This window comes from Xiphias gladius, chromosome 20 (genome assembly GCF_016859285.1).
Source record: "Xiphias gladius isolate SHS-SW01 ecotype Sanya breed wild chromosome 20, ASM1685928v1, whole genome shotgun sequence".
Classification (NCBI taxonomy): Eukaryota; Metazoa; Chordata; class Actinopteri; order Istiophoriformes; family Xiphiidae; genus Xiphias; species Xiphias gladius.
In genome coordinates, this window is record NC_053419.1 from 10,177,744 (window position 1) to 10,202,611 (window position 24,868).

The following is a 24,868-nucleotide window of genomic DNA, read 5'->3' on the forward strand; positions in this document are numbered from 1 at the left end:
ACACACTCACTACACATTTGCAGGTGTACCGGAACTCATCACGTCCATGCAAGGGCTTAATGACTTGTATTATCAAGGTGCACTGTGTGTGTAATGCATTTTAACAGTAGTGAACCCCACTAATGATAAATCAAGGACAATTATGCACGTGAAAAAGCACATGACTTTAGTTACAGATCAAAAACGACGTTATAATAATGATATAATGTATTGTGTTATAATGTTCTAATATTTTTTACAGTATATTGATATATTCTGTCTTTGGAACGAAATCAATGAAGTGTCCGTTGTGTGTGTGCTATGTGGAGACATTTTACCAGTTCACACAATGACATTGTGGGGACTAAACTCCCCAGGCGTTAGGTAAGGACAAAACCTAGTCTCCACATGAGAGAAGCAACTGTGTGAGAATGTGTGTTTGTGTGTGTGTGTGTGTGTGTGTGTGTGTGTGTGTGTGTGTGTGTGTGTGTGTGTGTGTGTGTGTGTGTGCATGTATGTAGGCCTGAGGGTAGTGTATGTGTATACCTCTTCATCTCGTCATCTAGTCTTTCATTTAAGCCATCTATCAAACTTGCTACTTTGACATTTACCATCTACTTTATTTTAGTTTGCTACGCACATGTTTGAAATAAACAAAACACTTTTTTGTGTTTTTATAGCTGTATTTTGCTGTGCCTCGTCACTGTAAACCACTTTCAGCTTACATACCTTGTTCATTATAAATCACGTTTAATATAAGAAAACTTTACCTCCACCAGCCATCTCTTCCAAGGTCAGCCTTCACTTAGCTAATACCAAGCACTGTGGCATTGTGCCCTGCTCATCTCTTCTGTCTAACATCAATGCATATACTATCCACTCGGTGAAAAAGTTGCACAGCTGAACAGTAGCCAACTTTTTCATGTAGATGGAAAGCTATAAATCTTGCCGTGAAGGTCACTGCTTTTTCAAACCCATCTCCACACTGAAGTGAACTTTCAAGACTTGATCAGCATAATAGTTTTGTCTGCACAATGCATTGCTATGCTCAAGTGTGGGATCCCCACCAATAGGTCATGCCAGATGATTAAACAGAGAAGCTGAGGGAAATTCAATACTCTATATTTCAACTGAGGGAGCCTTGGACTCAGGGGAGACTTTGTTATTCATAGACTGGATGTAAAGCTTTTCTAAAGCATCAAGTAGCTCTAACTCCCCCTGGAAACACAACTCATTAAATGTCTCAGTGCTGACTTCAGTTGTCGTAGATTACAGATCAGTAAAACATTACAGTAGCTGCATGAAGGGACACCATGATAAGTGCTTTCAAAACTGCTGATCGTTCTCCACAACCATTGACCTACTGTATTCTCAGTGACTAAGATGACAGACTCTTTTCATGCATTTATCTTCAATCAGTCTCAATATCCAGCAACTTGAGAATGGAGTTAGGAACGGGGTCAGATTCAACAAGAATTTGGGAGCTTTTATCTTGCCATAAATATGACCAAGTGCTTAATATTATTATTATAATGTCCAGATTATTATAATAATTTCAAGGATAGCAACTTGTATGTGCATGCTTACACACCTCTAAATTATTTAAATACAAACAAGTACACCTTGTTTGCTTTTAGGGCGTTCGAATTGTTACGTGTTGCTTAAATAACGAGAGCAATCAGCTTTAGAATGCCATGTGCTGCTGTTTTTATCTCGACTGGGTGAAGGGCTTTAGGGGCATTCACACAGTCATCACCTGATAAAATGTGTCAGTTTTTTCTGCAGAGAAAGGCCAGACTGATGGTCCAGACAGATCAGGAGTGTCTCTCCTCTAATAAAATCAACCTGAGTATTTTCTTTGCTCTCCTATACAGTGGAACTGTGACAGAATAATGATGAAATTACTGACATTAGGTTTAAGTCAAAAACAAAACTTTAAAAATTCTTTACGTACTGTGTATTCTGAAAGTGTAACTTACGGATTTGAAGCATTTTTTAAATTTGGTGCTATGAGATTTTGGCTTCATACATTGCTTATACACTGTGTCTATTGTTGCTGTTTTAGTCCACACATGTTCCATCAAGGTGAAGTCTCTCATGTCCTGCACTGTTACTTGGTCACGCCAGGCGTCAAGAGTGGAGGCAATGCTTTTGCGCAAACTTTGTACTGCACAGAAACGAACCGTCCTTACTGCCGGATCCCCTGGCTTGAGTGGACAAGAGTTGAGTTCAATATGACCTTGTGTGGAATGTGATGGCAGAGAGCTGCCAGAGACCAGTCTGACAAGTCTGTCAAATGATTCTCTCACCAAGCGAGCTGGCACGGCTCCGTCTGCTGACCCTCCCCTCAGCCTCACCGCCATGTATCAACTCTTGATACCGGGCTCTTGACAGGATCACTTTTCCAGAGTGCAGTGACTGCGAACACTAACTGTTTAACAGAGGACTCCACAGGTCAGTTCTTCTGCACAGGCTATTGGTATTGCATTTTATCTTAGTGTGGTGGTCGAAGTTTGTGAGTGTGGCATCTGTCAGCCAAGGGGCCTCACAAGGAAGATGAAAACTGCTGAGTGATCATGGTTTGAACACTTGACGGAAATTTTCCTTTGTTTGCTCTAGATGCCAATATATCAAACTTCATCCTCAGAGCTGTATCAGTGTTTTTTTTGCATAACATGATGATTACGGCTCATTTTTTCACGAAGCTCTCATGAAAAGTACCAGAATAAAAATAAGAAATATAATTTCTAATACAATGATTGTATGCATTGTGTGTATGTGTATGATACTTGTAAGGCAGCAGCACCAAGAACTCTTCAGGTAGTGATGTATTAATTAAATACAGTGAATGTAGAACTGCTGATAAAAATGAAGGGATTTTTGAAAAAGCCATAACCTTAAATTGAAGAAAAAATACAATTTACAAAATGCTCCTCACACTTCCCTCATCAAATAACAACAGTATACACACAGTTACATTTTTTCTATAAATTTGGTTTGTTTAAAGCAGCAGCTCAAATAGGATCAGTTGGACAAACTGCTGAAAAGTGACCTGTCTTGCTGCATTCGCCCCTGGGAGCGGGTGTTCGCCGAGCCACACCAGTTAATTAACACCACTCAAGTGTGTCAGGAGGAGGCAAGAAAAATTGCTGCTCTTAGTGGTGTCACACCTCGACCTGCGTGGCGTGACAAAAGGGAGATGCTTGTGGAATAACAATGAATTCATCTTAAACTAACCTGAGAACAAATTCTAAGAAATCTGGGAGAAAAGTATATTGAAAAGCAGAACAGTACAACTTATTACAATAAAACACAATTGCAGTCGTGTTTGTGCATATAATCTCAGAATACACTTGCAGGATAGAAAATGCTCTTGTAAATAGAAAACAATTAAGCAAGAGGCTCATCACAGCAGAAATAGGGGTTGATGTGTTTTAAGCCTATTTGACCTGAAAACAGTGAAATTTGGTTGTGCATAATTTGGTGGAGGTCACCTATAACCTCCTAGTTAATTGAACTGCTGTAATTTTGAAGTGAGAGTTAAGTCTCTGACTGACATCGAGTTCTTGCTCTTGTTCAGTGTTCACTTGTGCACTTGTCTGGGTTGCCGCCTACAGCTCACTTTGATCTCCAGCCAATCAGTATTTCAGCTGCTGAATATTTCTGGATCAGGTGACATCACTTCTCTAATGAATTTCCCTGAAAATAACTCTTCAATCCTCTGCCAGCAAATCTGTTCATAGAGCCACCCAGAGTGCGAGTGTGTGGTCTGATTGACATGATGTGGTTTGCATTCCTGATGAACAGCAGTGACCATAACAAGAGAAAACAAGAATAAGAACATCAGAGAGATGGAGAGCATCTCCCAGTTGGTGTCTGCAAGCTGTCATGTTACCTTCATCTGCCTTCAAGTCCAGGCTCTCTTTCTGTCACTAACTAATTACACTCTTGGCCCACACAGCCGAAAGACTGAGTACTCCAAATAATCTGTCCTGATACAAATTTCTGTGTCCACACTGAACCAAAAACGTCATTCAGATTCTTTTATTTTTCTACAAAAATATTTTACATTAGAAAACACAGCTTGAAATATACACAGTCCAATTGGTTTTTGCAGTAACCATGGAACATCTCGACTCAAATATATCTGTGTCTATATTTAAACTGTAGGTAAATATATCAGCAAGTATTAATCCTGTTGCTAAATTGTGAGGTCTAAGAAGGACGTCACTGGTAGAAGCTTGGATTAATGAAGAAAAGGCTCAGTGACCTATAATCTGATCAAAGCAATATGGAATCGCAATCTATCCATACTTATTACAAAAAATACAACAAAACCAATAGCGCTGTGATAATGGCAGGGAATGCTTCTGTACCAGCGGTGAAAATGATAAATTCATCGTGATAAATAAGCAGCAATACCTCAGAAAGCGTGGGAGTACAGGTAAGGGAATTTAAGCGAAGTAAATGACATTAAGCGACATTAAATAAGTCTGGGATCTTTACTTTCTGTATAGCAGGTAATCATTCATTTGTCTTACTCCCCACATCCCAGCCTGCCCTTTCCTCCATGTAGCTGTACTGGATGGTTTTCTGTCTACCTGTTTGGATGCCATTCATCTAGCTGTCCACATCCCAGCATGCCATTCATGTATCTTCCTGTCAACATCCCATGGGGCCATTCATGTGTAAACCTAACTATCAACACTACACCCCAGGGTACTTTTCACTTGTCTGCCTTGATATATGCCAGTGTGGCAGTCATCTGTCTAACTACAGTATCTATATTTATATAAATGTCATTCTTTGCCCTGGTTTAAGTCTTTCAGGCAGCTCCAAATGTCAGACTGAGTTAAAGTCCTGCCTCTTTCTGTGGAATTGGTGGACACAAACCTGTACCATGGCCGTTACAGTAACCTTTACTGTAAACAACCAATTAATTGGTGGAGAATGCTGGGAGGCAGTAAGCAGCTTGGCAGGAAGTTCTGCTTGCCAGGAGATATTCAAAGCAATAGTTTGACATTTTTGGGATTATGCTTATTTATGTCCTCGCCGAAAGTTATATGTCATTTAGATAAAAATAAGGCCACACCCAGGATCTGGTTAACTTGGCTTAACATAAAGAATGGAAACAAGGAGAAAGAGCCTGGCTCTGTCTGAAGGCAGCACCATCTGCCTACCAGCACCTAACTGCCTGTAAAACCACAAAATTTTACACTTCTGTTTGCACGGATTAAACAAACTGATCGTTAATAAGCTTTGATAACTAGTGATCTTTAGAGGTGCTGATAGGTCGACTGAGATACCGTACCTTTGGACAGAGCCAGGCTGGCTGTTTCCCCTTGTTTCCAGTCTTTATGCTAAGCTAAGCTAACCAGCTCTTGACTGTTGCTTCGTATTTAGCGTACAGACATGAGAGTTTTCTTTTCAGCAAGAGTTTTCTCCCAAAATGTGGGACTAGTCCTTTAAGGTAAAAACATAGCTTTTTACCAATGTCTATCTGCTTACATCCCATGATGCCATTCATTATTGCTGCAAACTTGTACATGAAAAAATAATTATCATCGGTACCGTTAGAATACTGTTGCAGTGTATGTGAACATATTATTGATCAGTCCCTCTCATCAGTTAGCTTTCCTTGCAGAGACAGTTTAGTCATTCAAGAGGCAAAAGAACAGAACTTAAAGTACGATACTAGCACTGTCATTGTCAGTGGACTGATGGCTACCAGGGATACCCTAGTATAATAACATAACTGTACGCACTACCCATACTGCAAGGCGCTTTAGATGACCACCGAATGGCATGTGAAATAAATAACAGCAAAATAATAGCAAAAACAGAGCAATTGATATTTATATGAACAAAATTTTAAAGTTTGTATTTAGTGTCCACTGGCCTCAGCTAGTGAGTCTCTTTCTTGCACCCAGCTTAAGAACTTTGTCCCATACTTTGGCATCATAGCAGTTCAGAGCGGAGGGCCAGCGAGAGCGTCCAGAGCGGTGGCAACAGCCAGATCGGAGATGGGGAGGGGCAAGCACCCAAAGGCGAGGCGGTGTCAGAGGTGCAGGAGCACACCTCGTATCCATTCTCTGCGTGGTCTGGGTGAAGGTGCACGTTGACTCTCGTCTCCTTGCTTTTGGGCTCTGTGTCTGGAGAGTCCGACTGCATCTCGGTGCACAGCAGCCAGTCCTTAGCGATGAGGCGGGGGTACCCTGCCTCCGCCTCCATGTCACTGCCCGGCACTCGCCAGTACTCTTCCCCTTGAAGAAATAGGACGAGCCTTAAGAGAGAGGGTTGCTATTAGTGTGTGCTATGAGATAGAGACAGAACACCACAACAATATATAGAAATACTAAACCTTACATTAGGCGGAAACTTGTCTTTGCCCTCAAGGCAGACAAAACCACAACAATGGATCAAATAAAGCATTAAAATACAGAAAACATAAATATATGAGCAGGCTTATAGAGAAAGAGAAATTTATAACTGACAATATGGATGCTCTTTTGCTCCTTCCTTCCAGCACTGTTTTTATCGTGCCAATTCTCTCCTCTCAACATCTTTCTTATCCATCTCTTAGACCTGAGATTTCTCTGTGGCTTCTGTCTCTCAACACTCTTCTTACTCACTGTTAACCATGAGTTTTCACCACGTCTTCTTGACTTCTCTCGCTCTATTTCACTGTTTTCTCTTCATCTTGGCCTTGTGGAAGCAGCCTAAAAGCAGATAAAGGCTTTGATGTGGCTCCAGTTCCTTGGTCCAAAGGTGTGCGTATACAGTATGTGAATTTGTGTGTTTCTTGTTTATATACAGTATATGCATGCATTTTTGTGCACAGACACGGGGATTTTATGGGGGACTGTCCCCTCTTTTGCTTTTGGCTCGCTCTAACTTACAAACACACACACACACACACACACACACACACACACACACACACACACACACACACACACACACACACACGCATCAAAGAGCTTGGAGAAGGACCTGTGAAGCTGGCGAAAGCTCAGTCACAACACAGACCTCTAAGCACCTAACAGGGAAAAGAGCCTCCACACATCCAGCTGGGAGTTGCCGCAGGGTACAGAGGTGATGTTGCTTGCTCCCATTGAGAGTGGCCTGAAATGAGGACTGAGTACCTCTTGCTGATTAGTTGTTTTTGTGCCAGTTTTCAACATCTACAAGTGCTTTATCAAAGCTTAATCTGGATAACTAGTGGAAGCATTCTTCAAAGGGGATTCGCTTGGTAAAGGCTGCCAAAACAATTCAATTTATAATAAACATTATTAATCTATGGGAGACCATGTCCTTAGCATTTGGCCTTTTATGATTGCTTAGGAACAGCAGGCAACATTTCTCCAGCACCTGGTGGACAACTACAGATCTGAGTATCTTATCTTAGTCAAAGGAAATGGCAGGAACATGCTGATGTCATAATTTTTAAGTCTTATTTTCTTAGAAAAAATTATCACAATATATGATATTGTCTCTATAATTGTTCAGCCATAAAATCCATTACATTACCCTAAACCCAAAAACTTTGTTTTTGAAAGTTTTCTATTTATGTGCTCTCATAGTTTGTCAGCAGCTTCAGTTTTGGCTGTATTGTGCATTTTCTTTTTTTTGTGGATGACTGCATTCAAGATTTATGGTAGAATTTAAGTTTGCTGTGAAATACTTCTTTAAAAAATGCATTTATGAAAATGTGTCAAATATGACAGCTCATTACAGAATAGTAGCACAACTAATCAATCTGAGGTCTGTAACTGACTGCAACTATGAGTTTATAAGAGCATTATAACCAATAAATAACAGGCAAAAACAGAAAAAGTACAATAAGAAAGTAGCTTTTACTCTGGTCTTAATCAAGACAAACCACATCACTGACCTTTCAGACTTCATAGGGTCAAGAGTCAACACGCTGACTATTAGTAGTTTACAAAAGCATCATAACCAATAAATAACACCAGCAACTATTTAATGAACTTCTTATGTCCTCATCCCTCACTAAAGAGGATGGATAACAACCTCACTTTAATGTGCACGTCACTTGGATAACCATAACAGCACGCAAGAAGGGGTTACACCCAAGCTTGATAGCTCATTTGACCTTTAACCACCAGAGCTATTGATGCTGACTGCTGGTGAGATACGGCATTTGGTTTGTGTGAGAGCCTCACTTAAAAAGGGGGGCCGGCACTGGTATTCTACTGGGACTGGTAGGGTTCAACCGGATTTATGAAGAACATATGTAAAAAAATGGGTTTAGATATTTAAATTTCAAATTTTAACAAAATATTGTACATCCAAGTAAGTAGTAATCATAAACCTATTGGCCTGTTTGAAAAGGTTAGTTCACACAAATCAATTTAACCCAATAATCTTGCTCGAAGCATTGAAAAAATATGTCCTTGCTGTGAAAATGGCCTTCATTACTTTTAATATTATTTGAAACTTTCAGAGACCAGGATAACAGCTGCCTTATTGATTGATTTCATATTTGGAGACTGATTAAGTATTGTCCTCCACATCCTCCTATGCTGCACAGCTGCACAAATTATGAAACAGGCTCTTGGTTATTGACTATTTAGTCAAACTGTCTGAATCTCAGTGAGCTTATTAATTAACTTTTTAAGTTCTGTGAGAAAAGCATCAAAACAAAAACTCTGCAGATGAGAAATGTACATACGGGTGACAAATTAAAGGAAAAACCTGAATAAATGAGAAGAAACATAATGAATGTACATGCTTCCACGCAGGTGCACTGCATGGTACAGTTATGCAATTAACATCCAGTCATGCTCTGTGCCACACATAAAAATGCTGAGCAGCCCCAGTTGATTCTGCTTTTGTATCAAGATGGCAAGTCGAAAAGATCTAAGTGACTTTGAAACAGTTTTTATTGTTGGGACACAGATGGCAGGAGCTCACAAAGACTGCTCGACTGGCTGGTGTGTCAGTACGAACAGTGACTAAACTGACACCTGCATTTAGATCTCTGGGAAAGACGTCAGTAAATAGGGCCGGATATTGTAGTCGACGGCGCACATTTGATGAACGCGATGCTCGTACATTACTGCGATCTGTAAGAAAAAACAGAAGAGCGACTCTTCCTCAGGTGACTGAGAAAGTCAAAGCAGGGCATGATCAGACTGCTTCAGCAAGAACAGCCCATTGACAATCACATAGGGAGGGATATTAAAGTAGCGTTGTAGTGCATAAACCCCTCATTACAAAGATGAATACACATTTGAGAGTTCAGTGGTTCAAAACCCATAGGCAGTGGTCTACAGAGATTTGGAAAAATGTGATATGGTCAGATGAGTTTACCTTCACCAGAGAACAGTACAGGCCCGACTGCTTGACCCCTACAGTGAGGGGATCCAGTGGCTCTGTTACTTGTCTTGGCCACTTGTCCCCTTAGAAGGAAGAGTCAGTGCAAATCACTTCAAACTTGTGCTGACTGATCACCTTTATCCCTATGATGAAACTCCTCTATCCTGATGGGAGTGGTCTCATCCAGGATGACAATGCCCCGATCCACAAGGCACAAAGTGTCACTGAATGGTTTGACGAGTATGAAAATCATACGAATTAAATGCTACGGCCGTCGCAGTCACCCAATTGAACATCAGTTTTAAAAGCGACGTGTTAGACAACGCTCTCCACCGCCACCATCATCAAAACACCAAATGAGGGCCTATCTTTTGGAAAAATGGCATCGATCCCTCCAGTAGAGTTCCAGACTTGTAGAATCAATGCCAATGCACACTGAAGCTGTTCGGGCGGCTCTTGGTGGCCCAACACCTTACTAAGGCACTTTTCCTTTAATTTGTCACCTGTCTGTACATATTATGTATAAAGTCGGAAAGAAGGAATCTGGAATTAAACGAAAGAAGTTTCCACAAAGAGAAAACATGCATCAAACTTTGTTAACTGGCGCATGCTTCATAAATAGAGCTATTCAATGAAACTTACACTACCTTACATCAACACATTCAACCTCTTGTGCAAAACCTTGTTCATAAAGTATAGTTCTAAGTGGTACATTTTGATGAATTTTTCCTAATATTGCAATTTATTTTCCAGTACACACTAATAATCGCTTCTCATAATGGGTAATGTTATGCTAATGGCACACATAATTATACTGGGCCAGCTGTGAGCTCACACACACACACAAACAAATACATTTTCATGCTGACGGGTATGTGCGTGGGCTTTATAGAAGGTACTACACGTTTTATAGAAGGTAAAAGACCAGAATTTTTTACAGGCAGAGATGCACGTAGCCTGTAAAGATTACAGACAGGGCAGATTCAGGCATGACATGCTCCAGTAATGATCACATTACCTCACTTCCACCTATAAAGCTAGCCACGTTCAGAGAACGAAGAGGAGTAAGAAGCGGGGGGGAGGTTAGGAGATTTAAAAGGTTTAAAGAGAGATGGGAAGGGAGGACAACACACACAACGACACGTACACTAACTGAATAATATAAGATAAATACGCATTCAAACTAAGCATTACGTTCCTGCATCAATTGTTTATTACAAATGTCGTTTGAAAATATCCCCTTTGGCTTTCTTAAATGACTGGTCCAATTTATATTAACTAAACTATTTCACTCAGTTGGACATTGTGGTAAATGTTTGATAGCATCATTTGTACATGGAGGAAATTAAAAAAGCATTATCTTCAATGTAATGTAACTAATATTTTCAAAAAATAAAACAAAGGTGTGTTCAGTACTTCAAAACTCCTGTGAAATATTCAACAAATGCAGGTCACAAACGTGTCATAGCTCTGAGACCTGATATTAATATCATACTGATCTACTCTGTGTCTGGCACAGAGTTGTCTAAGTAGGAAAACCATCTAGATCTTTAATAGCACTGCAAATGTATCACTTACGTCACATAATGTCTATCGAATCAATAATTTGTTTGCCATAGAAGGTTTGTGCTTACTGTGTATAATGTTAACTATGAAGTAGAACTGCACTGATCGCCGATCAAAGATAGTAAGGGACTGATTTCTATTTGAAAAAGGTCATCAGTGTCTGATGAAGACTTTTTCAAGTTACTGTCAATTCAGGTTTAGTGGTCGACTACATCTCACAAAAAGCATGAGCCAATTTGAGGCAGTTAGCAGAGAACAAGACTTGTGTCGTCCATCTGGCACTGACACTTCTTCCCTGATGTGTTTCAGAAATTACAGAGACGATAATCATATTCTGGAACCTGTTTAATTATATAGGAACAGAATGCACTGCCCATGCTGCCACAGTGAAACACCACAAATGTCTACTTTATTGAGATGAAATGTTTGAATGTAAAGTCATTCACAGACTCTAGTTGGCCCCATTTCCAACACATCACCACTTTTTGACTGATGTCATCATTTGTCCATGTCAAAGTTGAGAGCATGAATCGGGGATAACGTTTAAAGTGAAACAAACATAAATCTTAAAGCAGTATTATCTGATTATGTCCACTTGGAAGCAGCTAAACAAGCTATAAAAGCAAAATTAACGTATCATCTTATAAACCAAAACAATGTGGTATGTGTACTGGTGTGTGTATGAGAGAGAAAGCCACTGAGTGAGTGTTGGGGGTGGGCGGCCGAAGGGGGTTGATAGTTGCAAGGAAAGTAATTGATGCTGAGGCAGATAGTGTGAATCTGTATGCCAGAGGGCACACTGTAAAATGCATGGCTACCCAAAAGGGGTAAAACTGGCAGTTTTTTTTCATTGCCTTTTTTCTTGCTCTGGTACCATTCAGGTCAGAAGAAAACTACAAGCTGACTGACTGCTCTGCTGCGCAAATGGCAAATTTCCGTTCTATCTTGGAGCAAGGCAGAGCTTTATCAGGAGATGGATCTGCAGAACCGGATCAGGATCAACTGTGAGACATTGATCGTGCTGAGGTCAATGCAGGAGGAACGTTCTGTGTAGGACCTCCTTGATCAGATTAGTGATCTTGTCATGCTGTTTTAGTGTTATTCAAATGGGATGCCAGTCTTACAACCTCTTTCTGGTAGACTGACTCAGTGCCTATAATCTAAAAGGTCTGTTGTCTGGAAACCTGAGGAGCTGGCATCCAAAGGGTCCCTAAAGGCCCTAAAGGAAATTCTCAATAACCACAGCTCATGTTTTATGGGTCACTTATTATTCTTTATTGTGTAGGCTATGTATACATCATATTTTTCAAGTCTGTATATCTGTGTTTGTGAGTTTGTTGTGGCCATATGTGTGAGTGTGCAGTTAGTGTATAATGTTCACTTGCATGATAAAATACTTAACTGATGCTGTTATTTATGAAACACAACACTTTAAGTGTGTTTTTCAAATAAAAATTGTTGTCTCCAACTCCAAGTTAATATTAACTGAGTGATGCAATGCTTCACAATTCCCGTTAGAACTATAGAAGAATTTATAAAACTGTTCTTCAAATTTTTAGTACTTCTCCAGTGATAAGGAAATTTATCTTTATGACTCTGTTTCAGTTTTGGTTTATTTTAAAACCAATGTCACTCTATAGGTGCAGACCATAAAGGTTAAAATGTTTTTTTTTTAATTTCTCTGTGACTCCATGAATTTGTCTGTTAGAACGAAGGGTTCATTCTTAAGACTACTCACCATCAGACCACCTCATGGCGTCGTCCAGGTGTGGTGGCAACCCCTTCCAAAGCGTGCTGTCTTTAGGGTAGCCCAGGTCCATACGCCTCAGGTGGTCATCGTAGCGCCAGTAGTAGTTGTCCTTGAAGAAATAGGTTTTGTCGTTGTGTAGCCAAACAAAAGCTGCATCCACTCCTTCCGAGGGCAGGCCAAAGTCACTGATCGGACGAGGGTAACCCTCTTCCACATTATTGTCTTTAAATACCCAGTACTTTAGACCTGAGGAGGAAACAGATACAATAATTAAATGGAGAAACAACGCATTTATAGTTTGGAATATATCCACCCAATTATAAAAGAAACACCTAGAAATTAAATAAATGTCATGTCATGCAAAGATATGCCTAGACAGTCAACTAAATCCACACAGACAAATACAAAATATAAGAGAAACTTGAAGTCAGAGGGATATTTACCTTTAAAAAAGACTATTTTGTGGTCCCCTGGCCTCTCATACACAGCATCGACACTGTCTAGACTGGGTGGGAGGCCCCTCCAGAATCGATGGATCTGAGCAGGGCGAAGAGACACCAGGTGCTTCTCTCGAGTTAGTCGCCAAAAGTACTTCCCTGTGACAGACATGAACAGGTCAGAGCTTGGAACTTCTCCACAATATCCTTTAGGAGTCTATTACAAGAAAAGCCATGTTTAGTTTGTACACAATCTGCTGTGTCCGCAGTAATCATATCAAGTCCTACCACTCCTACATGTCAACTGGGCTTTAAAAAAAATAAAGCTCAAAAGTGATTTAAAATTTATATTTAAAAATAATAAATTTTGTTACCTTGTTACTTTTGTTTGGCTACATTTGTCTGCCTGTGAACAAACAATAGGCAATAAGGTTGGAGTTGGGCAGTTGGGTTTATGCTTAGGAGGAGAGTGGTGCCACTGTTTACAAAGAAGGGGAACCTTAGCTGATACACATCGTGTAAGGTTATGTTATTAAAATAAGTTTCCATTTGACTTTACTAAACATGTTGTAGGTAATGAAAGTTCTCTATACTAGCCAGACTCGCCAATGAGCCAAAAAGATCAATTTCAAACTCGGCAGATAATATGTATAGAGCAAGACAGCCTGGCCACTAAAGGAACATTTTGTTTAGACTGCACAATATGTGATGGTGTGTGAGCCTGTGATATGAGCCCTAGGAGCCACAAATGACTTGGCTTTCAATTGATCGCTGGAGCCACGAATCTGTCTCGTGCCCAGCCCTTTACTCCTTTGCTCTTTCACTTTATTTCTTCTCCATTCACCTCCTTTTCTCCCTTCTCTCTCACTGTCACTCTCTAGCTGTCTGTCCGTCTCTCTCTCTTGTTCACTTTCTCCTTTTAGGTTTGAATACCTTTGAAAAAGAAGGCCTCCCCTCGTATTTGGGCCACGGCATCAAAGTGACTGGTGCACCTGTCCGGGGCATCTCGTGCCAGCCTGAGAGAGGAAATTTGAAGGAAGGAGGAAAGAAAAGTTGAATAGAGCAGTATAGAGAAAGAGGAAGGCAGAAAATTTCAATTTGTTCAAAAACCCAGGAAGACATTATGTTCAAATTCATATTCTGAACATTGGGTGTCCAAGGTTAAATGAACACATACCTCATTCTTTTTTACATAAAACACAAAACAACCTCACTTATTGTAAGGTATGCACGAAAAAAGAACAAACCCAGTTAAATCCATTTGCATAAAAATACAAAAAACAACTGTGATAATTGCAGGCACCTACTGAGAGAGTTTGAATGCGTGGATGCATGTGCATCTTTCCTTCAATTTAACAGGCTAAACATTAGGTGAGATGCTCTCAAGCTGACACAGTGAGGTCCCCAAGTGCATTTATCCTCAGGGCTAATAAGTGATTTAAAGCACTGACGTGGTAGGCCTGCCAATGATGAAGGCATTAGCACCACAGGGCTGCTACTGTGAGTGGGAGGCTGCCAACCCTTGTATTATCAACAAAGATCTCCATTGAGAGCTCTATTAACACAACACCGCTGCCTAGTGGTCAGCATTCGTGACCCTTGTCAAGCATAATCCAGCTTTAACACACTTCATGCCCTGACCAAAGTGGTGAAAAATAAGTAATGAGGGCACTGAAAAGCTGAAACTATTGCGGGTAGGTCGATTTTACATGTATATGCCTGTTTAGTTTAGCTGTGTAGTGTCTGCATGTTAGTGTGAGTGTGTGCATGGAGGTCAGCAAGCAATAGGCACTGTTGTCAATGTAGTCTGAAGCTTTAGTTTGATCACACCCCAAGGAAACGGCCCTTTGTTGATTCCATGAATTCAAGAGACCATCAGAGTACAGTTAACTCACTCTGCTTATGTTATATCTTTAAAGTTAGCACAATGGTTAGTTGACAAAAAATACAAAGTTGTTGTTTTCTGTCTGAATAATCAAAAATTTACTGTGCGGGATAAAAAAAGGAGTGATAGTCTTTTTTGTCCCATGAGTTTCACAATAATCACATATTTGAGTCACAGTCCCAGCAATATAAAGACCAAACAAATAAGATATCTCCTCGTGGCTCCTACTGAAAGGAATCATCTGAAATAGCAGACAAAAGACTCCTGAATCCAGGGTCATCCCTCAACATTCACTCATGGTTCATGTGCTGTGTAGTCCTCACTGATGTGTTGCACAGCTCTGCATTTAGGCTGGATCTGTTGGACTGTCCAAGTCTTCGGTCCAGAGTGAAATATCTTTGCAACTACTTAACAGATTGTGATGGATTTTTACATTGACATTCATGATCCTCAGAGGATGAGCCCTAATGATTTTGATGTCTATCCTCTTTTCTGTAGTGCCACCCTCATGTCAAACTGGTCCATGGAGGATGAGCCCTGTGGTGATCTTTCTTCAATCACCTGTCTGTCCTATATATATATCCACTAATCAAATTTATGCTCTTTTGACTATTTTTGATCATTTTGACTATTACATTATCTCTCCTCTGATGCCCAACTGAAGCTGAATAAGTTAATGCCGAGATGATCATGGATTTTTTAGTCATGGTGGCCAGAGGATAAAACCTACTTATTATGGTGACCCTATTGCTTTTAGCACCAGCACACTGCCATGACACTGAGCACACTCATGGCCTCAACTTGAAAAGCTCTTGAATTTGGTGATTTCATGACCCGTGTCTGTGCCAATCTTCATATTACATTTTTAGTTCTCATAGAGTAGTGACTCCCAACTGGGGGTACTTGTACCACAGAGGGTACTTTTGCCGACACAGTGGAATACATGGAAAGATTGTGGAGTTTGAAAACAAATATTTCAACGTTGACCATTATATCTACCTCTATATCATTAATAGTTGAACAATGTGCACTTTAAAATCAGTTCAATTGAACACCTTTGGAAAATGACAGGTTGTGTTGATGAAGGGGACTTTAGTTCAGCTGGGGACCACTGTCCCAGAGGCTCGACACAGTGTGAAGGAAAAGTTGGTTTTTAATTTCTTCACTTTTGGTGATGCTCCTACAGAAGTTTCAAGGTCTCTCCCAGGGGCCTTAGACAGATGTTTTATGAGTCCAGTGGGGCCAACCTATGGAGCAGCCTGTCACCTTACCATAAATGGAAATGAGCCAAGCTATGCCTGTCTAAGGTTTAATTTATGGCCAGCGCATGGGCGGTGCGTGAACATTATATATGTTAATAGCTTATTGGAAGATGTGTTTGGGTTGAAGTAAAGATAACCAATTGGGACTAAGTTCTTTGTCTCAAGAAGCACTACAAAGATAATTGTAAGACTCTTTTTATTGAGAGACTCTCCTTTGAGTTCTTGTGATAATGTTTGTTTGTCTCCTATGTTGTAACTTACAATGTGTTTCACTTCAACCCTATCAGTGTTTTGTGTGTTTAATTGTGTTCAGAGTCTTTTGTAGACAATCTTCCACAACAGCTGCAGCATTTAGGGTCCGTTAGAGGGTCTTTTAATTTTGCCTGTCTGTGTTAATCTATAAGGGAAATATTTGACAGCCTCTGCTCCGACGTTTCTATTAAGGCACTGAACAGGAGCTTGGAAAATAATGAACCATGAGTGTATGTGTTTGAGAAGCCAAGAAAAGAGGAGAAAGAAAAAAGAAGAGGATGAAACATTATTGATAAAGACCCTGAAAAGGATAATTTCATGCGTTTGCCTACCAGAACAGATACACTAAAAAGACACCACATCTTGCACTTACAAGAGAGTCGATCTGTTTTCAGGAAGGTCCAGCAGGACGGGAGGTTCAGCTGTCTGGGAGGGGTTGCCTGGTCGATTGGTGTGGGACACTGAGTCTCTGACACCTAGGGAGGATATGTGATTGAAGATCAAATGAATATACAATTGACAAGACAATCAACTGCATAATTCACATATCAAGAAAACACAGTCTGACACAGTCTGATTCTTCTTTTTTTTCCATTCCAAATAAACAATTCGTCTGTTAATCAAAAAATGAACCAATTTTAATTTTATAGCTTTTTTAGACTCTGGAAAAGTGGCAGAAAATGGATGGATGGAGCTTAGTTACCTCCTCTTTGGCATTATAAACATTCATTGTAACACAGTGTAGCACCTTTGTCCTAGTGTCTCTGTTTAATTCAGTTCAATTTATCTCCCTCCCTTGCAGTCCTGTCCCTCAGCATTCAATCCTGCAAGTCATTCTTGCCTTCACGATCATTACCCACACACTGCTACTCTCTGTACCAGGCAAGGGTGTGATAAGATCATGCGCCATAAAGGTCAAATTAACTCCATCTGTGTTTTCATTAATCAATATCCTTGCTCTACAGAGCTCATCGTTTGCTCTCTCTCTCTCTGTTCCATATACAGCAGTGGATGGATGTTCCCTCGTACCGTAGAGTTGCCAGACGCGGACCTTGTCTTCATACGGCAGGTCATATTTCAGAGGGTCTCCCACAGGACCCTGGTAGTATGGTCTCATGATGGACTCCATGGCTGAGGTGTGGACCAGACCGATGGCATGACCAAACTCATGGACTGCAACTGCGAACAGGTCCATCCCATGGGAGTCTGAAGGAGACAGAGAGAGAGAGAAGTCATCATCAAGCTTTTTAAAACTATACTATAACTTTAATAGCTTTTACTCTGTTCGAGGGGATAGATAAATGGAAGCAACTCAAAATCGATCATAAACACGATTGTTTTTAACTCAAGGTGACACCGTAATTTAAGGACAACCACAGATCTGGTGCCTTTTGTTAGGGATTTATCATGTTTTTGTTATAGTCAAGTCAAGTTTTATTTCTCTAGCACATTTCATACACAAGGCAAAGTGGTGTGCTTTACATAAAATGACAATGCAATCGCAACACAATCATAGAAGTGCAAGTGCCGAAGAAAAAAAATCTATTCAAAAATAAATAAATAAATATATATATATATATATATATACATACATATATATAAAATATACAAAGTACACACACAAATGTCCTCACCTTCCCAAGTGTAACAACTCAAACTGGTCCTCACAAGGACAGAAGTACAAGTGTACACACACACACACACACACACACACACACACACACACACACACACACACACACACACACACACACACACACACACACACTCTCTCTAAAAGAAATTAGAAAAAAAAAAAAATGTTGTGAAGTGTAAGGTTTTGAACCTGCTTTTCAAAGTGTTCAGTATGGTGGACACTAAGTCATCCACTTGGGGCATAAATACAAATGATAGCCTCCCCTACTGTAGAGTACGAGTAATGTTTAAAGACCACTGCCTCTGAACCTGAGAGCTCTTGCTGGTTTGTATCTAATTAACATATATTTTATATACTGAGGTGCAAGGCCATTTAGAGCTTTGTATATCAGTAGCTTTGCCTTCCAATATTACAGTTTGTGTTTAGGATGTTTTTTCCTGTTCAGCAATACTGTATGTGAATGTAAATCTGGCATTAGTTGATATCTAATAATAAACAATCAATAAATAAATAAATTAAACTTTGAATAAATAAATAAAATGCTCTATTATATCCCTTGATTTTGTATGTATATTAACCGTTCATGTACATACACCATATTTGAACTTGAGGAAGACTCATCCTCCACTTTTAAACTTGAGTTACTTAGGAGAGCAGTCAATTCAATTAAAGAAGCAGCTACAGAATGCTGCACAAAGCATCACTGTCTTCCCTACAATCGTTGCTGTCCTACATGGTAGTAAATTACATTACTCAAAATCTAAGACACAGCTTCTCTTCCCTTGCTCGCAACATTTCAAAATGAACTCACATCCTTTTGTGCAGGAGGAGGAAAGAAAAAGGTTTTCACTTTGAAAACATGCCACAGCATTATGACCTTTTATATATCAAATATATAACATCAAATACTTTTAGTTTAACCGTTAGTGTCTCAGCTTCAGGTTTGACAGAGATCACCTTGCTGCTTAACTTTTGTAGAACCAACACGACCCCTGTTTGCATGTTTGTCCCTTTTATGAGTGAACTCTATAAGTTGTAAGTTAAGAGGCATGTCAGACAGCTCTGGTGGCCTTGGTTGTTGTTAGGTGTGTAGTGTAGTGAGATAAATGGTAACACTGCCTGAGTCCCTGGGCTGCCAATCAAAACCTGAGTGTGGAAAGACACTTATAGCCTGAAGGCTATTAGAGCACATTCCCCTACATGTTCAACCGAAAAAGAAAAGAAAGAGCCACTAAAACCTCCTTGTCTGGCTCTTCGAAGCAAGACAAAACCTAGGGCTTGGAGATTTATATTGAAAAAATGTGAGTGCTAGGGCGCCATGGATGCGCCAAGTCAAGCTAGCTTAGAGTTCCTCAATGGCAGGGCTCAAGTCTGCATTCTGTTAACCTAATGTTGGCGTCGACCTGGGAACATGTCAGTGCTGTGCTCTGTCAAAGGAAAAAGAACAATTGAAGGCATGCACTTGTGCCTCCAACACCTCGGAGATTCAGAAGCCAAATGCCAACTCTAATCTACAGGAGCACACGGTGCGGAGAGGAAAGGTTGATCAAAGGAGGCATCGAAGGGGACAGAACAAGGATTCAGAAAAAATTAGGTACCGTCACTGTATTTACAGTCCATCTGAGGCTGACAGAAAGAAATCATAATTCGTGTGGACAAAGTCAAAACTGAGAGATTTGGGCAGATGAATGAGACTGATTGAGTCAGACATCCAAGGCAGAAAAAGAGAGAGCAGGAAAGAAAGATAGAGAAAGCCAGAAAGATAGCTTTAGTGTAAACAGAGAAGCATTGTAGAGGGTATGATCAGTAACATATATAAAACCAACAGAACTGTGTTCAGGGTTTTGTAAGGTACTGTATTAAAAAAATGTAGTGAATACAATATATCAAGGGGTACCTCTACTTTGGCTATAGCATGATGTATCCAGAATGCTACAAACATAGCCTGTAGCATTTGGTCAAAAGTTTAATAAGGACGGTGTACCATACGGAGATGGAAAGAAGCAGGAGCACAACTAGCTGAGGGCTATCCTTTTCATTTGATGTGAATCCCTGTAGGATTGTGACCTTGCATTACCTTGTGCTGGAATGGCTCTGGAATCAACATTTTTATCAGAATATTTGAGGTTTATAATTGTTGTTACTATGTTTAAAGCAGGCAACAACTATGGTAAAATTGCTGGGATGAAACAACACACTCACTTAATTTGTTCATGAGCATCTTCAACTGATTGCATTTTGGAATTCATTTAATCTACAACAAACATTGATTTTCAGAGTTCAGCATAGTGCAAATAGCCGAGGATAAACATTAAGGGCTCTTAACTTTTATGGAAGGACTGTTCGATCAGAAGAACTGATGTATTGATTGAGCTTTTTCTTGCGAGACACATGTACAAGAGTGCTGGAAAGTACAGTGAAGTCTTAATTTTTATTCCATGCTCCTGTACAGCTCAGACCCGAACCTTTACTCACATATGGGAAGCTGCTCATGACATTAATTTTCCTGAGGAGAAATGGACCTTTTTCCACATAGAAATACGATGGGGTCCAAAAGTCTGGGACCACCACAGATTGATGTGAAAATTAGATTTCTGAAATATTTATCAAATTTCTTTCAACTCCATCTAGGCTCCAAGTAGTGAAGCATAAATTGAAGTCAGATTCTTGAACTCCCATTCATATGCTATGGAGTTATGGTACCATACATTTGGAAATCAAAGAATTGCAACCAAAATATGTATTGGGCAGGACATTTTATAGTTAAGAAATAAACTTGTCGGTGCTCTCTAGTGGACAAATTATGTAATGGCAACACTGTTTCAAAATGACCTCAATCATATCTTTGGAATCTGCAATTTCTTGTAACAGACAATTGGCCAATAATATCCCCTCTGCCAAAGTTTTGGTCAGGCTCTGTTAAATTAAATGTAACTTTCCCTTTTCACCTGGTCATTTATGTGTTTTGGAGACAACTTCCCTTGTTGTGATTTTGGCCTGCCCAAGGCAAAGTGGATACAAAGAGCTATTATGTCATGTCAAGAATTAATTGAAAGGAATGGAAATCAGCATCAGCTCCTTTTGTGAATATTGAGTGTGTTAAATAAGGCAAGTTGGCAGCTCTAGAAAAATGTGTCCTTCAAGCTATTGAGCAAGCTGAATGGCTGCTATACAAAACAGGAGATGTAGGACTGTCACATCCATGGTCCAGATTTCATTGATACATTGTCAGTTTGTTACAAAGGGCAACAATCAACATGTGGGCACATTTGGCTCAAAATCATCAATGGGCAAACACAGAGGAGGAAGTAAGAATGCAGCGAGTTTTTTTTCCCCTGACCAACAGCCTCTGGAAACATGTCTGTAAGGTACAGTATGTTCTGATAAAGAGAAAAGCTGCAGCAAAAAAAAAACAACAACAACAATTTTTCTTTACTGAAAAAACACTTATTTATAATTCTTTAGAATTGAGTATGAATCAACTGTTCTTCATGGTCCAGTATCATAAAAGTAACCAGAACTCATCATTACTATTTCAATATGAAATTACATTTGAAACATTTTAAATTATCTCTTTAAAGCTGCTAGAATCAATATTTCAATTTACCCATTGGATCATATAACTACTACTTGGACATGTTTTTAGCATTTTTTCTGCTTTTGGTTTCGTTTTAATGGCAGGCAACAGTCTCCCTTTTCTCAACAGCATCATTTTTGGCCGTAGCAGGTACTTGTTTTCAGTGAAAAGTTCTAAAGACTCAATGTACACTACCTGCCCAACACCGAACGGCGCCCAGACAAAGCTAGCGACAATAGCTAGTGACCACAGTGGAGAATTTAGCAAATAGGAGCCGTATATTTCCCTCAGGAGTTAGCGGAGACATGGAACATGGAGACATTAGTCGTATCAACTTTATCATAAGTTGTTGGTGTTGTGTTTATAAGCTTATCTCTGTGCTGCCCCCAAGTGGCCAAAAATCGGTTAATGCAGGTTTAAGAAACAGAGAAGGCAAATTAGTAGATGATTTTCACAGCATAAAAGGCTACACAAATATAGAACTAAAATTCAGAGTTTGTAGGTGCTGCTTGCAGTAGGCCACTTTTCAAACTGCATTCTTGGTGCCTTGAAATTACCTAAACTTCAGGCTGAAACATTTGAACACCACATTGCTTTAGAGTTACACAGTTAATTGCTCTTATCCCCAGCTATTATTTTTTCCAGCACATTGCAAAAAAAGAAGAAATTTGAAACTCTAGAAATAGTTAGGACCTTACTGGCCTCGAGGTAAGTCCCAAATTGCTAAAGGCACTTGAGTAGCCAGTTTCAAGCTGCAAGTATGAGAAAGATCACAAGGGCATATGCAAAAGTTTCAAGGAGAGGATCAATATCTTGCATTGATTGTCCATAGGAAACAGGGGGCTGTAGTGCCTTTACTGAGTACAGCCAAAGATATAGAGGCAGATGCCTGATGTTCAAATGAAAAAGTCTGATATGTTTTTTTTGCTTTAGATTTCACCCTTCATCGTGGTGAGTGAAAGAAGTAGCCTTTAAAGCAGAAACATCTAACAAGGTAAAATGATTAACATTCAGCATCTTTTCACTCCTGCTCAAAGTACTGTTTTTTTGTTTTTTTTGTTTTGAAACACCTTGGTTGTCTTCATCAGACTGTCACCAATGTTGAGTCATTTATGACAAAAAAGCATATTTTATTTGTTTGTTTTTCTCTGTTTAAATCAACATTTTGTCCATGTTGCAAATTATGTTGTTTGAAGAGAGAAATAGATCGGCACCATGAGAATAAGAAATCACCTCCTTCACTGCCCTGCTCCCATTAACCAAACTCCCATCTATGCAGAAATTGCTGTAAACTACTACAGCATCATGCCATCATGTCCTGCCACTGCCGCAGCCTGCTGGGAGATGTAATTGGAGCAGACTGAGCTGCTGTGACATATGGTCCACAGCTTTAACAGAGCAAAAGCAAAGAATGGAAATAAATACAGGACCTGGCTGCATCATAGACTCTGGCACAGTAAGCCTCATCCACACCAATGCTGCAACTGTAGAAATAAGAGCCTGATCTGGGCCATTATGTGATACCTAACCAGTGGTGCAAGAAGTCTTCAGATCCTTTATTTAAAGAAAAAGTTTGACATTTTGGGAAATTCACTTAACAGCTTTCTTGCTTAGAGTTAGATGGGAAGATTGATACCACTCACCAGCCTGTGTGCTACAGACTGCAGCCAACTAACTTAGCTTAGCGTAAAGACTGTAAACTGAAGCAACATCTAGCTTAGCTCAAGATAATGAAATCCACCTCCCAGCACATGTAAAGCTCACTAAATAACAAATTGTATGTTGTTTGTTTAATCCGTATAAGGTCTGCTTCTGTTGCCAGGCTCGCTGTTTCCCTCTGTTTCCAGTCTTTGTACAAAGCTAAGTTAGTATGCTACTGGTGATAGCTTTATATTTACAGTAAATGCTGTGTAAAATTATAGTTATACACTACAGTTTAAAATTAATCCATTACTCTATTTAAAAAATGACTTCAGTAACGTACGAACAGAAGTATTAGAAAAACAAATGTACTTACGCAGAATATATTATAGCATATTAATAGGTTATTTTTACTGACTCATTAATGTATATACAACTTTTTAATACTGTGGCTGCTTGAAGTGGAGGTAATATTAACCATTTTATAGTTTAATCTGAACCATAAATTATATTTTAAAAGATATGTTTTGTGTAAACGTTAACCAGTAACTACAGCTGTTAAAAAAAGAGCGATAGCCTATCTCTCTCTAAAATGTAGTGGGGTGGCAGTAAAAGTAGTACGAAATGGAGATGAGTACTAGTACTTTGAAACCGCACTTGAGGACAGTTCTTGACTACATGACTTTCCACCACTGCTTCTCACTATGAAGACAGACTGATATTTCTGCACAAAACGCTGCGGCCACATCTCTGCAAATCTAATCACTGCCTCTGTGTCCAAATCACTCGCTTATCGATCGTCGCCGTGGCAGCTGTTAGCTGACATCACAGATTATAGTACCGCTTCGAGGTCTTGTAGACACACATTCCCTTTCAGCTTTTTATCACCATAAATCAAACGAAAGACTTTTCTGTCAGGTAGATATACTTTAATCATTCTAAATATTCTGCATTTCTCTGTCCCTTTTCTTCCCAATCATTCATCTGTTAAGAACTTTAAAAGACTCAATTGTTCTGAAAAACCTATGGCATAATTTAACAATCATGTGGGATCAATATAAGTCAACAGTAAAATTAAATTTCTTTTGTTAATTGAGACTTCATGGGTATCAGTGACATATTAGAGTGGATTGTTTATGGCAGTTGGAGGAAATGAAAGGACGCCTTTTATGCCTCCTAATAAGCTTGTGGTAACAATTACCACTGCGCTAGTCACTACTCTGAGTCCTGTATCTGAAGCCACTGTATGTTATATTGATAGTTCGAACGCATTAAATATTAATTACAGAATCTGGAACATGAACAAAGGGTGGAAGCACAGCTTGGCTCCAAAATACAGTCAGTGTTCTAGTTTTGGATAAAGAAACTTTGGCAAGCATGGAAGTTCAAAACTGTGTTCACGCTTTTTTCATTTTCTAGACACTGAATGTTTAAATCTCCTCCTTTAATAGTACTCTGGGACTCTCTGAGAAATCTTTCCGTGAGTTGCTTCCCAGAATATCACTCAATATCCATTTTCCTTCATCACCCTTCCAACTTCT

At 39.6% G+C, this 24,868-nt stretch overlaps 1 protein-coding gene across 1 annotated transcript in view; it reads right to left on the reverse strand.

Annotated features, from left to right (window-relative positions):
- Positions 1-3,173: 3,173 nt before the first annotated feature.
- LOC120806872 (matrix metalloproteinase-17-like) overlaps positions 3,174-24,868 on the reverse strand; it is a 75,045-nt gene continuing 53,350 nt past the window's right edge. The window contains 7 exon segments of the mRNA XM_040158388.1: positions 3,174-6,245; positions 6,248-6,262; positions 12,626-12,883; positions 13,081-13,233; positions 14,008-14,090; positions 16,847-16,949; positions 17,503-17,679. Of these exon segments, the coding sequence (XP_040014322.1) occupies positions 5,938-6,245; positions 6,248-6,262; positions 12,626-12,883; positions 13,081-13,233; positions 14,008-14,090; positions 16,847-16,949; positions 17,503-17,679 (1,097 nt within the window). The 3' untranslated portion in view covers positions 3,174-5,937.